Source organism: Atta cephalotes (genome assembly GCF_000143395.1).
Source record: "Atta cephalotes unplaced genomic scaffold scaffold00009, whole genome shotgun sequence".
NCBI classification, from domain to species: Eukaryota; Metazoa; Arthropoda; class Insecta; order Hymenoptera; family Formicidae; genus Atta; species Atta cephalotes.
In genome coordinates, this window is record NW_012130073.1 from 5,963,043 (window position 1) to 5,983,490 (window position 20,448).

The 20,448-nt window shown below is 33.7% G+C and overlaps 1 protein-coding gene across 1 annotated transcript in view; it reads left to right on the forward strand.

The window, feature by feature from the left end:
* The window catches only part of LOC105627581 (lachesin), an 88,200-nt gene that overhangs the window by 35,740 nt on the left and 32,012 nt on the right, over positions 1 to 20,448 (forward strand). The window contains exon 2 of the mRNA XM_012208863.1: positions 15,345 to 15,434. Within this exon, the coding sequence (XP_012064253.1) occupies positions 15,345 to 15,434 (90 nt within the window). The remainder of the gene's footprint in view (positions 1 to 15,344; positions 15,435 to 20,448) is intronic.

The following is a 20,448-nucleotide window of genomic DNA, read 5'->3' on the forward strand; positions in this document are numbered from 1 at the left end:
ATATATATATACATATTGGGTTGGAACAAAATTTCGTAGCGAACTTTAAAATTTAAGCAGCTGTAACTTCGTTAAAAATGAACGAAATTTGAATTTAATAAAAAGATTTTAAAACTTACAATCTCTACTTTTGAAAGGTTACTATGTCTTTTGAGTTTCTGTGAGTCTTATAATTTTTACATACAGAAAACTACGAGCTAGAAAAGGGGAATTTTCTTCTCACTTTATGGGCCTGTCACATGCCTAGAAAAAAACTTGCGAAAATTTTCGATTCTCTAACGTGAAAGTTTAAAAGTTTCCCTACGAAATTATTTTTTTTAATGTTCTTAAATTTTTTGCTATTGAGTTATGGATTAAATAAAAGGAGTATCTTGATTGCTCATGATTTCGTTAAAAATCATCGCGTAACGCAATTTAAAAAACAGATTCTTAAAGCTGAAACTTTATTCTATCGAATAATTGTCAAATTTTTTTTAAGACATGTGGATGACATAATAAAAATAAAAATAAAATTCGTTACGAATTTTTGTTCCAACCTAATAGATATACTTCAGTACTTCAGAAATACCAAATTTTTCAATTGATTTGTGTTGATTTAAAAATGTAATTTAACGTTCTGATGTTATTTGGCTAGATTTTAGCTATTAATGAGGGAAGGAAAATGATATTTATTTAGTTAAAAGTTATTAACTAAGCTTTAGGATTGTTAGTAAGTAAAAAAAAAAAACCTGTTTTTCAATAATTTTCAAGTAAATTTATCTTAAAATAGATTTTAATTTAGAGATTTTAATAGATTTTAATTTAATCATCGCAATATAGAAAATTTAAGAAGCTATATAAACATATCTCATGTTTTTAGCAAATTAATCCCAAGAATAAAGAATTCACATAAGAGCTTATTTTGATTAAAATGATTTAAGTTTTGAAAAAGCCTTAATTTTTCATTATTTCTGTATAGATTTATGTATATCTGTGCATATTGTAGAATATTTTATGTAGTTGATATACATAATATACCTTCCACAGCTCTCTCAACAAACACAGGAAACTTAATTATTTTTTTATTTAAAAGTTATTAATTCTTTTTCGATTAAATTGGATCATACGATGGGAATTTTTCATGAGTAAACAAACAAAAAAGTCAATCTTTAAATAAAAAAGGAAATAATTGTGTCATTCGGCAATTTATTTTAATTTTTAATACTTTTTATGATCAATAACTGCACTGTACTGTTTTAAATTTACGTTTTTTGGGTTAATTCGTTTAAAGATGTATGAATAATGAGTTTACTGATTTAGAAAACTATGTCACATAAAATTGTGAAATGGAATTTATTGCAATGTAGTGCACGTTTCAACGACATATTCACTTCATTATTCACTTGATTTGCTTCTTTATATTTTTTTCTTGTGTTATTGTTTATATTTTTTAGATTATTGGATAAAAAATGAATTTTAAAAAAAATTAACTTATTTGTTTTATTTGATATACTTTATTTAATATGATGTATTTACACTTTCTTTATAAGCAGTATAGTTATTATCGCAAAGTATTGTTAGATTAGAACGATATCTTACTTTGGAAATTAATCGATTCATAAACCTGATTGGTCTGAAAAATAATTGAATTCTCCGCGACAATGAGTCGTGTTGTTTGCAACCATAGTAAATCAATATCCGGCGTAAATTTAAAATGCTATCGGGTTACAATTAACTTGCCGTAGTTTTCGAAGGGAGGTCTTAAATCACCGTGTCGAGTATCGACTATCGACATCTTAGACTGACACTAAGAATCGCTGTGTTCGCTGAAGGACCGTTTAAAAAGTTACAAACTCATTAGCCCACGCGCAGTCCAGCTATCTGCGAGATGAAAGGCTCTCGGCTCTTGTGCACCTCGGAAGTTAGTATCGACAAAAGCGACCGAATCCCATCTTAATAGAACGTCATTCCAGATAAATTGCAGGACACGTGGCCTACGAGGTCGCGCTTAAAGGGCCATGGAAATACGTGAGGTGAATTTGGTTACTGGTCTTATATGTGGATGAAGGTACGAGTATGAATCGATGAAGCATCAGCCGTATAAAGAGCCATCGTGATGTAATCTTTTTCTTTCCAACGCTCGAAATGTATTTTCTGAAAGGGCAGCTGCGTAAGCTATTTTTGAAGAGCATATCTTATCTAAATTAAAGAGTCTAAAGAAAGATCACTTCGTGTACGTCATCGTAAAGATTGATTCTTCCTCTTGACTAGAATATTGTGCCATTTTTAACCACAGAACGGATATTTGCGTATTATATTCGTATTCTTATCAACATAATAAATATTACTACAACAACAAAGTAATATTGGACGTTATTCCGAACTGAAATAGTTCAATATTAGTAAATCGGGCTATCGAAGAATTACGCGACAGTCAGACGCGTTATTTCGCCGATAAATTCTTATCTATTATTAGCTTTGTCTCCGTCGTCGTATCGATATGTTCTAACGAGGATGAAAATTGTATGAGTATTGTGTCTTCTTGTATATGCATAAAGAGAATTTCGTAATAAAGATAGATCGCTGTGGGAGCCATAAATAATATTCTACTGCTCCCAATCTATAAGGAAGATTACGATTTATAATGTATAATATATAAGTTTATTATTGTTTTAGTATATCTTTCATTAATGGAAATAATGGAAATAATAATTGAATAATTTAGAATGTCATTAAGGCATTAATCATTAAAATTTAGAATATTATTCCAAACATTATTGAATATCAATAACGCTAATTCAATACTATTCAGGTTTATTATGTTAATACCCACTACTGAGGTTCATGTCTATATTAATTACCTCAGTATTGATGTAACTAAAACTATTTTATATTACTTTTAACCGAAATAATTTATTCTTCATATTTTAAGTTTATCGTTTTATACTCATTGACGTTTGGTTTCTATATATATTGGCATCGCCACTGATGTTATAATTATTTCATATATTCGTTATGTATTATCGCTTTGTAACTGAAGAAAGTTTTGTTTTGTCAAACCGAAACGTTTGAATTTTATTATATTTTATATTAATTGATTAATTTTCTTTTTCGATTATTATATTGTATTTATGTATCTTATGCTAATTTTAATTTAAAGTCATTCTATTTATAAACTCGAAATAAGCCACGACTCTGTTTAATTTGTTTAGCAATTATACGAGCCTTTTCTCTAATTTTAAAACTATTTTGTTATAATTTTATTTATTATATTATATTTATTATGTATAATTTTCTGTGAAAAAATTTATTTTCTCAAAAATATAATATTGGGTGCTTTCCAATTGTAAAATTACTAAATATTTTCGTGTAATGGCGACACAAGTTGTGTTTCAATTGCCGTAATCGTCGACACAACATTGCACATCCGTACTCAGCCCGAGGGCTACTGTGTAAACTTATGTGTCTAATGACAATTACGTTACTACGTGGCAGCTATAAATGAAGTTGGAGGACGTTGGATAATCGATATTTTTGCTTTTTTTTCATTCAATATAAGTGGAAAAAGCTACATTTAATCTAACTCCATCCGAAACCGTGCACAGCGTACACATTCTGTTCCAATTGAGTCGTGCACAATACTACACTTTATGCATTACTGTGTACATTTGTGTTAAGATGTGTTAAGCAATTGGAAAGCAGTGAAAGCACCATTGTGTATTTTATTCCTGAGCTTGCAGGCATTAGTCATAATGCATTCGTACGTCAGTATAAACAGATTTACTTTTTCCAATCAAATTTGCAATATGCATGCAGATGTGAATAGAGAAAAAAAAATGAATTTCTATCGAATATAATTTGCAGAAAAGGTATCGCGCGCACACAAGAGTTAACGCACTTGTACCATGAGGTACGTGCGCGATGTCGGCATGTCTGTAACGTGAAAACTTAATCGCATTGAATCCTCGTTCAGCATCGTTGCAGGACGCGCTGGGGCGGCGTTATCAGCGCGTCCTCGCGCGTACCATTTCCCGCGCGTTCGCGCGCCGATCCGGCGCCGGAAAAATTCGAGTCCGGTCGTTAAGCCGCGGTCGCAAATGCATTTAAGCATTCACCGTTGTTCAAGATCCCATTGAGCGCCGTGTCAATATAAATGTAAATGTCATTGGGAGTCGTGCGAGCGCATACATTGACGGTCTCTGGAGGACGATTGCTCGCGGAGAATATTGCAGATGCCCGTATGGGACGTCCACCGCAATTGAATTGCCCTTCGGATTGGAACGTATAGAAATGTGTACGGTCGGCACTTTGTTTCGCGTATCGATCGTTCACGACCATCGGGATCCGCAGTGAACGTTCTCTCGCAATGCCGAAGAGTGCGCTCCAATTGATCCGCCGTGCTGCCGAATCGCACGTTGCGCTACGCCGCGTCCATCGGCATCGGCGTCGCGTCGTCGTGCGGCGTTTTACTGCGCGAGAGATTTGCAGATCGCGAATTAGCGTACGTCGACACGTTTTGTTGCGACCTTTCGACAGGCGCAACGGCGTCGATAACTTGATTTACCCGCATCTGCGCCCGTCCATCCCTACGTTTTTCTAGAAAATCGCATGCGTATAGGTACATTACGATAATTAAAAGTCTGCCATGATGCAATCGATGAAAACACATTTGAGTGTTTGTTAAATGCGACATTTTTATTGACCGTGTTCAAGTTGGCTAAAATTCTAGGGCTACATTCCAAAACATCCTCTCCGAGGAAAATTTTATTCGAAATATATAGTATACGTAACTCGATATTTTACTCGGTATTTTACTCGATATGATATATATATTATATCGAGTAAAATTTTCCTTCGAAAGTACATTTAGAATGTAACCTAGATATATAAAGTAGCGCAAACCATTTTGATTCTAAGATGCAGTCGTTCCTAATTTGTATTTATACATATTTTGTGAGGAAACCTAAAGCTATAAGTAATTATAAGCTATATGTAAATCAGTTTTTTATTTGTAATCAATTTATTTATTAACAAAGAAATATATATATATATATATATATATACGAATACTTAATTTATATAGTTTAATATTATTTAGTTTAATATGGATTTATTTGTCGTTTGAGCTTTCAGTTTATGAAAGTGCATGAAGATACATGTAAACTCAGAAAATAAATTTTATAAAAGATAAATGTTTTATTTAACAAAAAATGTACAAAAAATTTAGCATAATTAAGATAGCTGCATCTAAATAGATAAAATGTTGCATTATGCGCACTATCTACTATCTAAGAAACTTGGACTTGACTTCAAATATTGAAAAAAAATGGATTTGTCCTTGAAAAAAATGTTGCTGCAATATTTTAATATGTTTTTGCTTCCTAGATTTATATACCTAGTGACTTTACGAGTTGGTAAAGCAGCTAGCCTGTTTACGGCGATTAAACATGATTGATTCTTACTTAGAGATCCAATCAATCATATTCAATCGTTCGGCGAGCAGACTAACTGTTTCAGGGCGCGTTCACAATTTGACAGAAAAGCAGAAAGCGGAAAAGTGGAAGCCAATCAGAACTCGCGCAGGTAATAAGCGGTATTCCGCTTTTCTGTTTCTATTATCAGGAGTTTTGATTGATTCCCGCTTTTCTGCTTTTTGCTTTTCCGTCAAGTTGTAAAAGCGCCCTCATATGACTTGAACCATTGAATTACTTACTCTTTGAATCCAAATATTAGAGCGAATACAAAACATGGAATACAATGAAATTTGCAAGTAGTTATAAATAATATTATTGCATATTATTTATCCAACTGTTTCATACGTATTGCATCCAGTGAATGCAATAATAAACTGTGAATTTGTAAAACTTAATTTCGTGGCCCAATGTCGGCTACAAATCTCCGCGATTGCGCGCTCGAGCTGCACTATGCTGTTTTTCCCGCGTTATCAGTAATTAAAAAGGGCGAGAATAGAGTAAAATGAAAAATATGGCACAAGTGGCAGTTGTGAAATATGAAAGCTGCTTGAGCCATGCTTTTTTCCATTCAGGCGGCGCTTATCTACAGCTTTATGAGCGTTATTCGATTTTCGTGCGTGCATTGTTCACCGCGGAGCACCGGAAACAAAGCGTTATCTTTAAGCCGAAACAATGTTCCTCTCTCAATCTGCGCATGAAATAACCGGTTGCAGCGATCCGCTAGAATCGCCATCATCGATCACGTGTGTGATGTATGCAGCGATATCGACAGCGAATCCCTTTTTAACACAGACGAATGGTCCTCGCTATGAAACCAGGGATTTTTTGCAGATTTTTGCGCGTAGTATTTGTCGGTTGATACACGTCACGAAATCGAGCATAACATCCGATTTAAATGTATCGATTTTACTGAGAATCTTCAGAAGTAACGTGATACTTAGGTCGGAGATATGTGAATATTTCGAATTTGCTGCTGTGTGTGTGTGTGTATGTGCGTGCGTGCGTGCGTGCGTGCGTGCGTGCGTGCGTGCGTGCGTGCGTGTGTGTGTGTGTATCCAAACTCTCGGCTATTTTTACCTCATCCTCGTGGGAACAAAGTTAACCATTGAACCTGAATTAGACGTATTACGTATAGATCGTCTTCTTTCAATTATAGGCATATAATTTTACGCTACTGACGAAGTTATTCGTCATGTAATATTGTACAACATTTATTTATGATAATTTTACCTATAAAAATAAAAAAGATGTTATGCGGGTTCATTTATGCGGTTGCAGGACCTTTAATTATGTCGAGGATAATGAATGTTGCACCTTTCATAAATAATGATTATAAATAAAGCCTGAACTCGATATTGGAAAATATGTGACACATATTGCCATTAAAATACATGTATGGGAAAACCACATTTTTCGTATAATCCGTCAAAATATAATCAAATCGACAAAGCTTAAATACTGATTTTAATTATTTCTGGTATTAATGAAATCTCATATAGGAAATACAAACAGATTATTAATAGTGGACAGATTATTAATAGTTTACTCTGTAAAATTATTAGTATGTCCGTGATACATATTAAAAAGCAACCATCATGATATTATTACATTGTTACTCTCTAAATATTCTCTAAATCATAAAGAGTGAAAATATAATCATTCTTATTCAAGAGTGGTAGATTTTCAAAATGAGTTTTACTCTTTAAGGATGATTCACTTCGAAGAAATAAAATTTCTCAATTTCTTCTTTGGAGTGAGGTTCCAAGTAGATTTCATCTACCCTGATATTACACTCCAAAAAAGAGATTGGAATTTCACTCCTTTGGAGTGAATCTCATTTCAAAGGAGTAAATATCACTCTAAAAAAAGTGAAAATCTGCCACTCTTGAACAAGAATAGTCGTATTTTCACTTTTTTTTTGAAGACAGGCTAAATTTTCAGTCTCTTCGAGTGAGATTTCACTCCACGAGATTTAGAGAGTAAATTCAGGACATATTTAAATTAATTTTTTTGTGTCGTTTTATAATGTTACTTGCAGAAATATAAATGTGAGCAGTTTTTTTAAAACTATATATTATTATATTTAATAATTATGGTTATTAATAATTTGTGATATTTTGACAAAGGAATAGAAGACGTTGAATTAATCAAGATCAAATTAATCAATTTAGCATACAAACTGACTATTCAGTATTCACATACACACAGAATATACTACATAAGTTTTAAGAAAGATATTAATTCATAAATCACTCTGTAAAAAGAGACCGAAATTATTCCCTTAAGGAGCAGGCAGTCAAGTTGATTTACGGGTTTCCATGAATCACCCGACGCCCGAGCTTCTCGTTAGCAAAAAAATGAAGAGCGCACACGCTGTTAACGCGGCCGAGGGAGAATTCGAGACACTCCGTTTCATGCGCTCGGAGGAACGCAGAATATTCGGCGAACCGTGCAAAAAGAATGCGCGGACGATGCCGGGTGTTACGCGAAAAGTTCGCGTTTGCAACCCGCACGCATCTTTTCGTCGCTATTAACATTTCATTTGACGAAGAAACGAGTTTGCGTGCCGGCTATACGCTAGCCTAGATAAGAAGATGCGCGCGTGCTGGGATGAGAGAAGAGCATGCCGCGACCTAAGAAATACCTTCCGCCTCTTCCTCAGAGTTGGCGTGGGCTGAGTCTGTTCATGAGATTCCGCGGATACGCAAGTTGCCGCAAGGGGCTTCCTTCACCATCAAGTTGGAAACTTGTGCTGACTCCGGGCCAAGCGATCGTGCCGGGCGAAGGGCAAGCGAGAGACGATACTTTGACATATATTTTATTTAGCGCACCAAGACATAGTTTATAAAAAGAAAGTATGAATAGAGTACTGGTCAGACGAAGTAATGAGCATTTTATTGAATCCGAAGGAGCAGCAATTAACGTGTCATTTACACTGTTAACCAATTTCTCTTTTCATAAATTTTATTTTTCTCTCTCTTTTTCCTTTGCGTTAAAGTTTCTATTAATAATATCGGTAATAAGATATCGGTTGAAAAATTAAAATGACTGAAACGAAATAAAATAAGAAACAATAAATAACGGTAATTATAGATACATCAGAAAAGATTTTAATTTTTAAAAAGAATTTATTCTTTATAAAATATAAAGTAAAAGAATTTATTCTTTATAATATGTTTCTGTATAATATTTTATTTGTATGAAATGAGTTATATATTATAGAATATATGTAATTAGTAACTAATACAAAATTATTAAACTATAGCACTTATGATGCATTATATTTTCATTTTTAATGAAATGTATTAATTATTGTTAAATGTTGCAGAACAAACATTTTTATGTATGAATCAACAAAAAATTTTGTTTTATAATTTACTATACATATATATTTAATCTAAAAATTATCCTTTTTATATTTTTTAAAATGTAAGTATTATTTTTTGCAAAAACATAAATATTACTTAATGTTTATCTGCGCTACATTCTGAATTTATTTGTTTAATATGTTTGTATTTTTATATTACTTACTGTATATATAAAAGAAGTTATTGTACCGGCATAAAAAATCCATATCTTATTTTATAAATTATTCGTTTATACATTAAATAAAATATGGATTTCTTTATTAGATCAAAATTCACGGATGCAAGATGAAGTCTCTAATATACTAAGTCGATACCTTGTAAATTCTATAACTACAGGATTGTAGAGAGATTGTGTGAGAAGCTTCAGAAACTTGCTTCTAGCCCGAAGCGAACTATGCTCCGCTGCGGAGAAAGGCACATTACTTTGATTCATCTATTATTTAATGGTGACGCAAAAAGTTAGAAAAAAGAGAAGGAAGAAAGGGCGGTAAGTTTAGGACAGGACATAACCATTTTCGCTCCTTTACGATGGCTCCGCTTAATTTGCTGCGCGATTGCCACTTCTGCTCTTTCGTGGATGAAGACAGCTCCAAGATCCAATTTTACCCAGTTTTTCAACCTGTCGATACCTCGGAGTTAGTACCTTTTATTCCTGCAGATCTTATCCTTTCCCTTTCCTCTGTACCGTTTTCTTGACCTCGTTGTACCTCTTCACCTTCTCTGCAGCCATCCTTCACTTGATCTTCGCGTTACTCCTGTTCGCACCTCTCTCGCCTAACCTGAGAGGAAGATTCAGGCAGAGTATAAAGAGAAAAGGATTAACATGGTTGAATGTAAAATTAAATTTATTCCTCTGCAGATTTCCGTAATATCCTTAACCTCTCGAGATTCGTATATCTTTGTAACCGTTACGAATCCGTGCGACTTTGACGTATTTTCCAATAACTGAAGAAGATATTAATTAAATTTAAAAGCTGAATACGATGTGCAATTAGCGGAACTTCGAGGCGAATAGAATTATCGAAGGTTATTTTGAGTTTATAATTGTAAGCAAAAGCATCGTTCAAATAAAAGGAATTTCCTTATTTTTTTTTGTTTAGACATTAACTGTGGTAGAATATTTTTTTTAAGTTTTATTTCTGCAATTGTTTAATTTATTTGAGTTTTTAACGAAGTAGATGTTCACCGATTTAATATGCGAGCGATACGCGAGTTGAGCATTTTGCCTCTCCGACCTTTGCCTTTTTAATCCTCTGCTGAATTTTATCTCAGTTGTTACGGCCCCGCCGCTTGAATTAGTTAAAGAGCCTATCGGAAAAGTGGCGACAGACCGGAACGAACCAACTTGGGTAAAATACTCCTTTGGGTGTATAAAGCTGTATTAGGCGTCGTATCTTACTTCCTAGCGTCGTGCAACTTCCTAGTGTCGCTTAGAGACTCACAATCCTTCGAGAATTTACATGCGGTCGAGAACCATTGAGCGGAACAAAGTGAATAATCAATGTATAAAATTATATTACACATTATGACGTTCATTATTTGTGAAGAATCAGCGTTCTGCAAATGAAAACGGTTCGAGAAAATACACGAGAAACGCGGAAATATTACTGTCATAACATCACTGTCATACGCATTTTGAACAATGAAGTTAATTCAACCGAAAGTGTTGTATAGTTGAATGTAGCAAGTTAACGCTTATCACATAATAATACTATTAGTTCACAAAGGCATATAATCTATCTTCATTTTTCATTGTTTTATATCTTAATTCGCTTAATTTGATAATCAAAACAATAAGGGACTATTCTCTAGAGGAAAGTGGAGGAACGCGAACATTTAAGAGAAAATCGACAATTATTTATCAATTAATAGAATAGTCTTTATTCAAAAAATACTTCAATTATTTGGTTTTAAACTACAATAATTAACATTCATATATTATCAATATAAACTGTAACTTTAAATAAAAAACAAAAGCTGCACATGGGACAATGTCGAATCAATATTGTTTTTTGTTTAAAATTATAGTTTACATTGATAACATATAAATGTTATTTATTGTGGATTAAATTTAATATACTTTAAATAAATATTTTTATAATTGATAAATAATCATCGGGTTTATTTAATTTTTCCCTTAGGTAAATAGTAATAGGAAGTATTTATAATATTTCCATTTTCTCCTACATCAAAATTATTGCAAACATATAATAATATTTATCTTGAATTCGTATGTTTTATGGACACATGTTATGCGGTACTAATTGTAAGCGTATATTGGACTATCATCGGATGCGAGAAATGAGAGGTTATCACTACTCTAATATACTGCAATAGTATTGTTCACGTTTATCTCGCATTCGCAATTTCCCCAATCTCCCTTATATCTAAATGGAGAAATTATTAATTACACAATATCTCTTCTGTAATAAAATATTGCATTTCTAGTAACTCTAATTTTTTTATTTATACGCATATTATGTACCTTTGTAAATAAGTTACGATGAATTAATATATCTTGAGACAATAAATTTACAATAACTTTATATATAAATAGACTTTTTTATTTATCAATTAGTTCACATTATAGAAGAAATAATAAGGTTATTGACAATAAGTTTAATGTGACAGTTATTATTTTACGAAGGTAAACGAAGACAAACGACAAATGTTTAGAAATACACAGCGAATAAAACACAACGCGAAGAAAGTAACAATAATTTGGTGAGGTGCCTCGATTTTTCAAGCAGGTTCATTATTCTTTCTTGCGATTTCTTTTCTTTTTTTGTTTAGTGTTCCTTCTGGTATTCCGGTTTCTTGATAAATAGTTTCTGGCAGTTTGACCTTTCGATGTGAATTCACGAGAAAAGACAAATCGATTCCGTTCCCTAGTGACCTGATCGTCTGTAACAAATATTACATCGTTCGATAACCGTCTACAACGTTTTTATGTTTCCATCGTTTTTGAGCGAGATAAAGAGTCATACAATATTAACTGTCTTGAATCCTATGTTTTTCGGTGAACGACTAATTATTGCTTAAAATATCTCATAATATAGAATAACGATGTTATGCCGTATATAAAAATTTTCAACTTATTTGCAACGATAATCTTTTTTCTACTATCTTTACATACAACGCGCTTCTGTGGCTGTTGTTACATTGCAATGTAAAGCGCAGGTTACGTTTCACGAAGTTTACGTGGTGGAACGTAAAGTAAATACCGCTGACTTGAATAGTCTGAACTGCGTAAACCGGGCATAGCATATCGCGAGCCAACATGTATGAATCCACGCTATCACGATGAAAGATTGAAGCTCCGAAAAGCTGTCTCCTGATTGCGCATAACTGTTGGCCGGCGCCAAGATTGGTCCATTAATCTTACCACAGACGCACGCGATATCGCAGTTTCATGAAGAGGCTACGTCCTAAATAAATGCTGCCGCTCGAAACATCGACGCCATAGTGCAGAAAATGCAGTTGCGCAATTGCACAGTGATGGTTGCACCAGTGCCGAATGAGAAAAAGAGAGAGAAAGAGTGAGAGAAAAAAAAGCGACACGGTAGAATGGCTCGTATGCGAACTCCAACAATGAAACCTTCCTTAGCAGTGCACTGTTAGCGAAGCTCGAATGGAACAGCGGTCGTGGTCAATGGATGGAATTCAGTTATTCAAGTTTGAATGTAACAAAAAAGTTGAAAACTCGATTGAATCGTAAAGAAAAGAGCTGTAACAAAAATACCATAAAGTATAAGTACAAAAGAATACGTTGTTTCTGTGATTTTTCTCGTGCAGCTAATATTAAGCTAGGAAAGATTTAACTTATACGAATATTAATAATAACTTTCACATATATCGTAACAAAAATTAGTTGTATAAGACACACATAAATTCGATGGTAAATGTTACAAAATGTATATAATAATATATTTCGTTTATTGTAAAGTTATCTCCTAGAATTATTATAAATTTTTTGCCAAAATCAAAGATAAATGAAACGAGGCATTTTGACAAATTTATGCTCGCTATTAATTTATTACAACACGCCATACAATTATTCGCAGAGTGCTCGTAATTGTAATTTCAAATTTTCACTTGTGCGCGAAGGACACAAAACATGCGTATATATTGGCTTTTACAAATTTACATTTCCCTCGTGTAATCTACTAGTCTCGTGCTCATAATGCAAGTAATTTTACTCTCTGTCATCTGTGAATGTAATTATCCTCAAGTTGCTCCGTGGCTCGCATTTATGAGACGCACGAAGTTATATAACTATTGGGGAAGCACCGTCACTGAACATCGTTAAACTCGCGACAAACGGTTGTCATAATCTCCAAGTTTAGATAGTTTCGTCACCTCGAATTCGCTGGAAAATATCATAACGTTATCACGCGTTATCATCCACAAAACTCGCGACGATTCGTATGCACTGACCTATATTGCAAGTACATTCACAATGTACGATAGCGTACTTTATATTTTTTTAGTTAAAATAAACTATTTAATTCCGAATAGAATGTGTAATTTTTACTAATGGATCTGGATGGATTTTAAAGAAGGAGACAAAAGTACAATAATTGTAGAGAAAATTTATTGCATTTATTTATTATATTGACGCCACTTCTACAAGTGTAATATGCAAAAGACTATAAACAGAAACAAACGTCCATATATCTTTTTCGGTATAAAACACTTTTAAAAAGTGGCGAAAACAAAACAAAACTTTTAATGAAAAAGCTCTATCTTTGCTTGTCAGAGAGATTTTTCTTTTAAAAAAAGAATCATGAAAAACTGTACCGTCACTAATTACTAAATTAAACATTACAAATAATATAAGAGTAGATACATAATAATTGTCGGATAAAATAACTAAATGTATTTGTATCATCAATATGTTTATAAACTTTATTCGGCCACAGGTTATGACGCATTTATGTCGCGGTTCGCTTTTGTTATCGATAGATTTAATGGCTGTATGAGCCATAAAGCGTCAGATTTATTTTTCAACCGTATAAAAAAGCCATGAGGTATTTTAAAACAAAATGTAATTTTACACTCGTCAGGATTCGGCCGAGTCGTCATTCAACCTTTGCATAGTGCAAAGGACGATTATAGACAAATGATTGAACGAATGACGAAGTTGCATCGAATTTCGTAATTTGTTCTTGATCAACAAATTTTACATTACGTTACACATTCTTTTTGCTATGCTAATTTTTCGTCATTAGATCAATCAACGCGTTATTAGATATTTTTGACCATGAAAAATCTCTACTTTTATAAATTTTTAATTAATATTATCCTAATGTAATTTTTGAAATTATTATTAAATTTTCCATATACCTATTTTATGCGCCATCATGTACGTGAATTTGAAAAGTTTTCCATATAGATACAACTTTTTGTATATTATAATGATATATTAATCCACTTTTATGATCGTCGTGTTTAATATGATAAGGGAAGATAAATTTCTCATAAGTCTCATAAGTTGTGCTGTCGAAGTGATGCTTGTCACTTGTGAACAATGTAAACGATGTTCCTGGCGATGTATGTTCGTGTTCATCGCATGTCACTTGTCATTTCGATGCACCGTCTCGCACATAAATCTGTGAAACTGTGTCCAGATGACATGTTGTGGACAAAATATTGCTAATATGTGTTGTTACATCTCACCATGGTGATTTGCAGTGATCAAGTGCTATCAATTTTTCTAGGTTATCTACCAATTTTTTGAATATATATTTATCATGTACTGAAAATTGATGGATATTAAGTTATATTTTCGAATATGAAGTTTTTTTTCCAGATATTGAATTGAACTCTTTGATATTTCGAGAATTAACGTTGCATTTAACAATAATAAATAAATTTTTTGAATGTAATTTTTTGAACTTGTATCTTCAAAATACACGCTATTGTAGCAAAATGACACAAATAGAATCTCGTAACTTTTGATATTTTATTTGCGTATGTAGAATGTATAAAAGAAGATTTAATTCTCCCTTCTCGACTTTACAAACAAATATTTTGGAACAGATATAAAGGTCAATACTGTTAGCGTAGAGCAAGTATTCTCTGTATCAGAATATCCGTCCGTTAAACGAGTCCAAGAGTAATATTACTCCGATATCGGAGTACTCGAAATCACAGGTTCGATTTAATGGATTTCGATTAAACTGATTCGCTATAACATTTTTGATCTAATCGGATTTTCGATATGTTTCACGTTGGCACGTATGCTCCACGATTTCTGATACTGTTTCGCTGTTGATGTATCGTTGTTATGACAACCTCGTAGTAACAATCGAAACTTGCAAAAATTAATTTACTTCAGTTGATATCTAAAAAATGAATTGAATACACGATTTCTCGATGTTTCAGTAACAATGATACATATATGAAGAGATTCAAATAGGAATTTGGTAGATGAAGAAGTAAAATTCTTTATTAACTGCTACTTTAAATTTTAGTCACTTTCTTTATCCTCTAACATTTCCTGTGCTCTTTTGTGTTACAGGACGACAAGCGAGGAATCTGTTACCGGGACAATCGTCGGGTCATCATCACGGTACGCAGGATGCATCATTATCGGACAGTTACAATAACAGTGAGTGACCATACGTTGACGAGCGCAATCCAGCTGGAAATCACTAGCAAAAGCTGCTACATCCCGTGGGGATGTTGCGGGAATGCACTCGATGTCGAAAATCAGACTCGCATGGTTGCACGTTGCGAGTGTCAACCGGGCCGAGCATTATCGTCCTTGTTGTTTGCGTTAAAGGCCAAAATAAACTACGGAATACTAGCGCTTTTACGTTACGTTAACGGTCGCTGCACGTGTACGGGACGCACGTGTGTACGTATATCGTACGTAGAATCGCGGGCACCTCGTGAAAATGGACTATTTCGCGCCTCGGCCGCTTGCTTGTAAAATAACTTTTCCTCTCTTCTCTGCCGCACGATTCGATTCTTTCCCGCACCACCAATCTCGAACTCTTTTCGATATTACACTACAACGATAAACCCGTGGTGGGCTTATCGCCGTATCGGGCGCGCAGATTGTTTTATATGTATAATCTCTATTGAAAATAATCCCCTCCCTGGAGCACATACGCGCGCGAATGCCGTCGCCTAGCAATGGATTTTTATACCGTCTGTTTTTTGTGCCATGTATCGATCATTACGAAACGGTGAGCGCCAACAAGTTATTTTTTGTCGAATCGCATGGCTGCATAATGCAGGCAACAAGCCATATATTGCTCGATGGATAGCGTACGTCAAACGTTGGTGAAGTAATAAAAAGCGATATGTGCGGTACAGTCGTTTTAATTTTACGAGCAGTTTCGTTACTGCGTATTAAAAAGCGACATATGTATAATTATTTAGAGCAAAGCAATTTTCTGTTATTGTGTGTGTAATGCGACTGAATTACGCTCTTGCATAGAGAAAAAAAGATATTTTGGCTTTTACATGTGTATTATGATTTAATATATATTACTAAAATGTGATATAATGCAATATTATCTGTTATTTGGCTCCATTTTGACTATTTTTCGGCTCGGAGTTTAATTAAATTTTTACTTTTTATAACAAAAATAGATGAATGTATTTAAATAAAAAGGTTGGTTGCCATATCGATAATTTTATATTTGTGAAAATATAATCCAGTTGAATATTGAAAGAATGGTTTCTGTTGCATAAAATTATTGCATAATATTATCTTTTGTTACTAATTACAAAAATGGAAGTGCATAGTTCATTCTGCAAATATAATTTGAAATCAAATAACTGACAAGATCTGTATATATAAAGATTACTAAATATTATATTTATTTCTCACTTTATCTGGTATGATTTTTTAATATTTTTTTAATATTGCAGCTACAATGCACATTACCTCTGTGTATTTTATTACGCTCTACATTTAGAACATATGATTATCGTTTTAATAAGTATAAATTCTCAATGGAGAAATCTTTATTTTAGCAGATAAATTTTAGAAATATACTCTATGAATTGAAATGAATTTTTCTCAGCTTTAACTCTTTAGGAATAGCTTCATCTTTTAAAAAAAGTTTTTTTACTATTTTTAGTAAAAAAAATCATTTGTAAGCAAAGAATTTATCGATATCTTTAATAATCGATATAGTCTTTCTAGCTTGAAGCTGTATTTTCTAAAAGTAAATCAGTTATCATCATTGATATCATTACTGATCAATGTTATATTTGTTAATAATTATGATCAGCAATGAATATTTACTATTTTTTCAATTATAATACATTGATTCTCTCATTTTTAGAGAATATAATAATGCATTTTAGTACTATTTATATTTCCATCTCCTTAAATATAACTAATTTATACAAATATCAAATTTATTATACGAATTTAATTTTAAAATAAATGTTATAAATTTGGAACACTCGCTTCTAGAGAATTAATAATCATTTACATATTTCTTACCGGTTAATATTAGAGGAACCCGAGGGTAGGGATGGTTCGATGAGCAGTCAAATCCCGATGTCAGATAAAAATATATCAGTTGCACAAAAGTAGGATGAAATCTCGCTCAGCTCCACCACATCTCGCTCATCTGTACCTCCTGCCCACCCATTTCGCCCACTATCACCCGCTATCGCTCTCCTCTCGTTTCTGCACGTCCTCGTTTTCCTCGTCTAGATTCCCCTGCTTTTTTTTGTTCGCGAAAATCCGCGATAGAACTTCCGTGCGGAGAGAAGTTTCGGTATGCAACGGTTCTCTAAGTGCCCCTTCCTCGGCCTCTCCGTCGCCATCCTACATCTCCTTCTATTTGCCCGTTTCGTGCCGATCGATATTACCGACACCCGTGATTCCGAAGCCGAGTACCGGCTTTCGTAGTGGAAGGTAGTAGAAACGCGCGGCGAGACGCAATGTCGGTGTTCTATGGAACACGCGCGAATCATTCGTCACAATAGTGACGTGCTACCGCTCGACTTGCTATCCCCTTGCTGTCTCCGCAATTCCTCTCGTTCCTAGAGAGAAGTCTATCGCTACGCGCGCGTTCGATATTTCCTTCCTTCCTTCCTTCCTTCCTTCCTTCCTTCCTGCTTTCCTTCCTTCCTTTCTTCCTTCCTTCCTGCTTTCCTTCCTTCCTTCCTTCCTTCCTTCCTTCCTTTTCTGCTTCCTGTCTGATTTCCTGTTCCACCTGTTTCCTCGACGAAGAGAATTCCCCTTTTGCTCGAAACGCGATCTTACCGTCGTCGTGTACGCCGAGACTAATCGGTAACATGGGCACTCGGGAAATCTTACGATCTGACCAATTCTCCGGGAAAAGGAACGACAACTCTTACGCTTCAGGCGGAACCGACGTTTCTTTGCGACGTTAATTTGCGATGTTTCGCCTACGTAGATTTCTCGTGAGATTTTTAATATAGATGTTCTTTGCGTTGGAATCACTATTGCAATGGGCGGCAAAAATAGAGACAGCATATCAACTGTAATGCATACATATTTCTTTGCATGAATAAAATTTGTGCATATAAAATCGAATATGGAATCTGTATACGTTATATTTATTTAGACTAATTTATTTCTTTTTTGGATATAACATTATAATTAGTTATTAAAATTTTCTCACATTTTGGTTTAACATTTTGTTATGATGATAACAAGGTTGAGATTGAGAATTTCGTGTAACTGCCATTATCGCATTCCAACCGAGGCGAATTCACTTTACATCATACAAACCAAAAAAGTTTTAATCATATCGCATTAATAACGTAAACTAATCAGGTACCAGTTAGACTGTTAATTAACTGTCTCAACTGTAGAGAGGATGATGAATAATTTAATGTTTACGGTTCGTTTGCACCCTAATCAACCGAGTCGCCTGCGTTAAGCGGGCAATGTGGGAAGTTGGGGTTGTTTAGATAAACCAAGGAGATGGCATTATTTGGAGGGAAGTTTACTCGTCGGGAGACAATCACATTCGTAACTAGACCTCGCGCTGTGAATAAGAGCTGAATAAGATCCGATTGTAATTTGCGGAAATGAACCGATTGTCATCTCGCTGATGTATGTGAATGACAATGTAAACCGGAGAATAGGTGGATACAATTTCTATCTATCAAAGCAATGTAATTATTAACAATATTGATAAATTCTAAATGAAAATGTAAATCAAAACTAATAATTTTATTAATTATTAAAGAGTTAAGATTAATATTTTTATAAGTATAAATAAGATTAATTGATATTAATGATATATATTTCAATTCTTGTAATTGAATCATCCAAACATAGATTGATATTAAAGAGAGCTATATAAGCATTCTGTTTCATGTCAATACTGAATATTATGTGAATATTAATTTATGCGTTATATAATTATTTTATATTTACTTTAGAACGCTATCAATATTGAATAATACAATATTGTTATCGGTACATAAACTTTACGTACAAATAATACTTTTAATTAACAAAATTTTCATATATTTTACATTTTTATTAATAAAATATTTATAATCTAAACCTTTATAGACACAAATAATCTAATTATTAATTCAAAAGAAAGAAAATGAATAAAACACTAATCAAATTTAATTTTGAAATATAAAGTATGAAATTCAATGTCACCTCATAACACTTACCAAAATAAAATATTTAATATAAAATTACTTAAAAATTGAAATTATTTATTACATTTTCTGTTACAATATCGACCATTAGAGAATCTAATCTGATTACACATAACGGGCTGAATTTTTAAAAACTCGTTCTGATTCTTTTAGCATGACAGATTGGACCTCCTGATAATCACTGAAAACATAACATTCAATGAATTTGCTTATTTGTATATAAAATTTATGTGTTAAGCGTTGTGTTAGCGTTCCAAGGTTAATGAAGAATGTTATAAATTATCGCAATCGTATTGTAATAATAGAAATGCAAATTGGTACGAACTGTCATTAAATATACAAAACTAGAATATTAATTTACGTTTTAATCTATATCACGATTATGTAATAATACGTTATGTCGTTACATGATTGCGCAAAACTCGAATAATTCCGACACCTCGCAAACCTGGCACACCGTATTGCAAGTAATATTTATTCTCGTTAAGAGACAAAATCAAAGACGATAAGGGAATAAGGGACGGAGTTAGACCGAGTATAAGAAAACCATGCTTGAATCTTAAACTAACCGGCACGACTACCGGCGCATTTCGGAGACGAAGTGCTCAGGCGCGGGCATGAATATGAATGAGTCCACGGGGTGATATTCTGAAGTGCGAAATAAAATAATTTCCTTCGTCGTAGCTCGCGGCTTCGTGTTGCCGCGGAATATGCACGAAGCAAGCACAGAGTCATTGAGTGACTGAAGCCGAGGGAAGAGTGCGGGAATAAAGTACGAGTGACGAACGTAGGAGAGACGTATGAGATCCACGCGAACCCGCTGAGTCCATTTCTTTATCATCATGGCGAACGACGTTTCTCTCGCGTTTCTATGGTGTGATATTCCGTCTGTCGAAATTTCCGACGGGGTGGTCTGGAAAGCAAAGGAGATACACAGAAATGCGAGAGAGAGAGAGAGAGAGAGAGAGAGAGAGAGAGAGAGGAGGGGAGGGGGAGGGGAG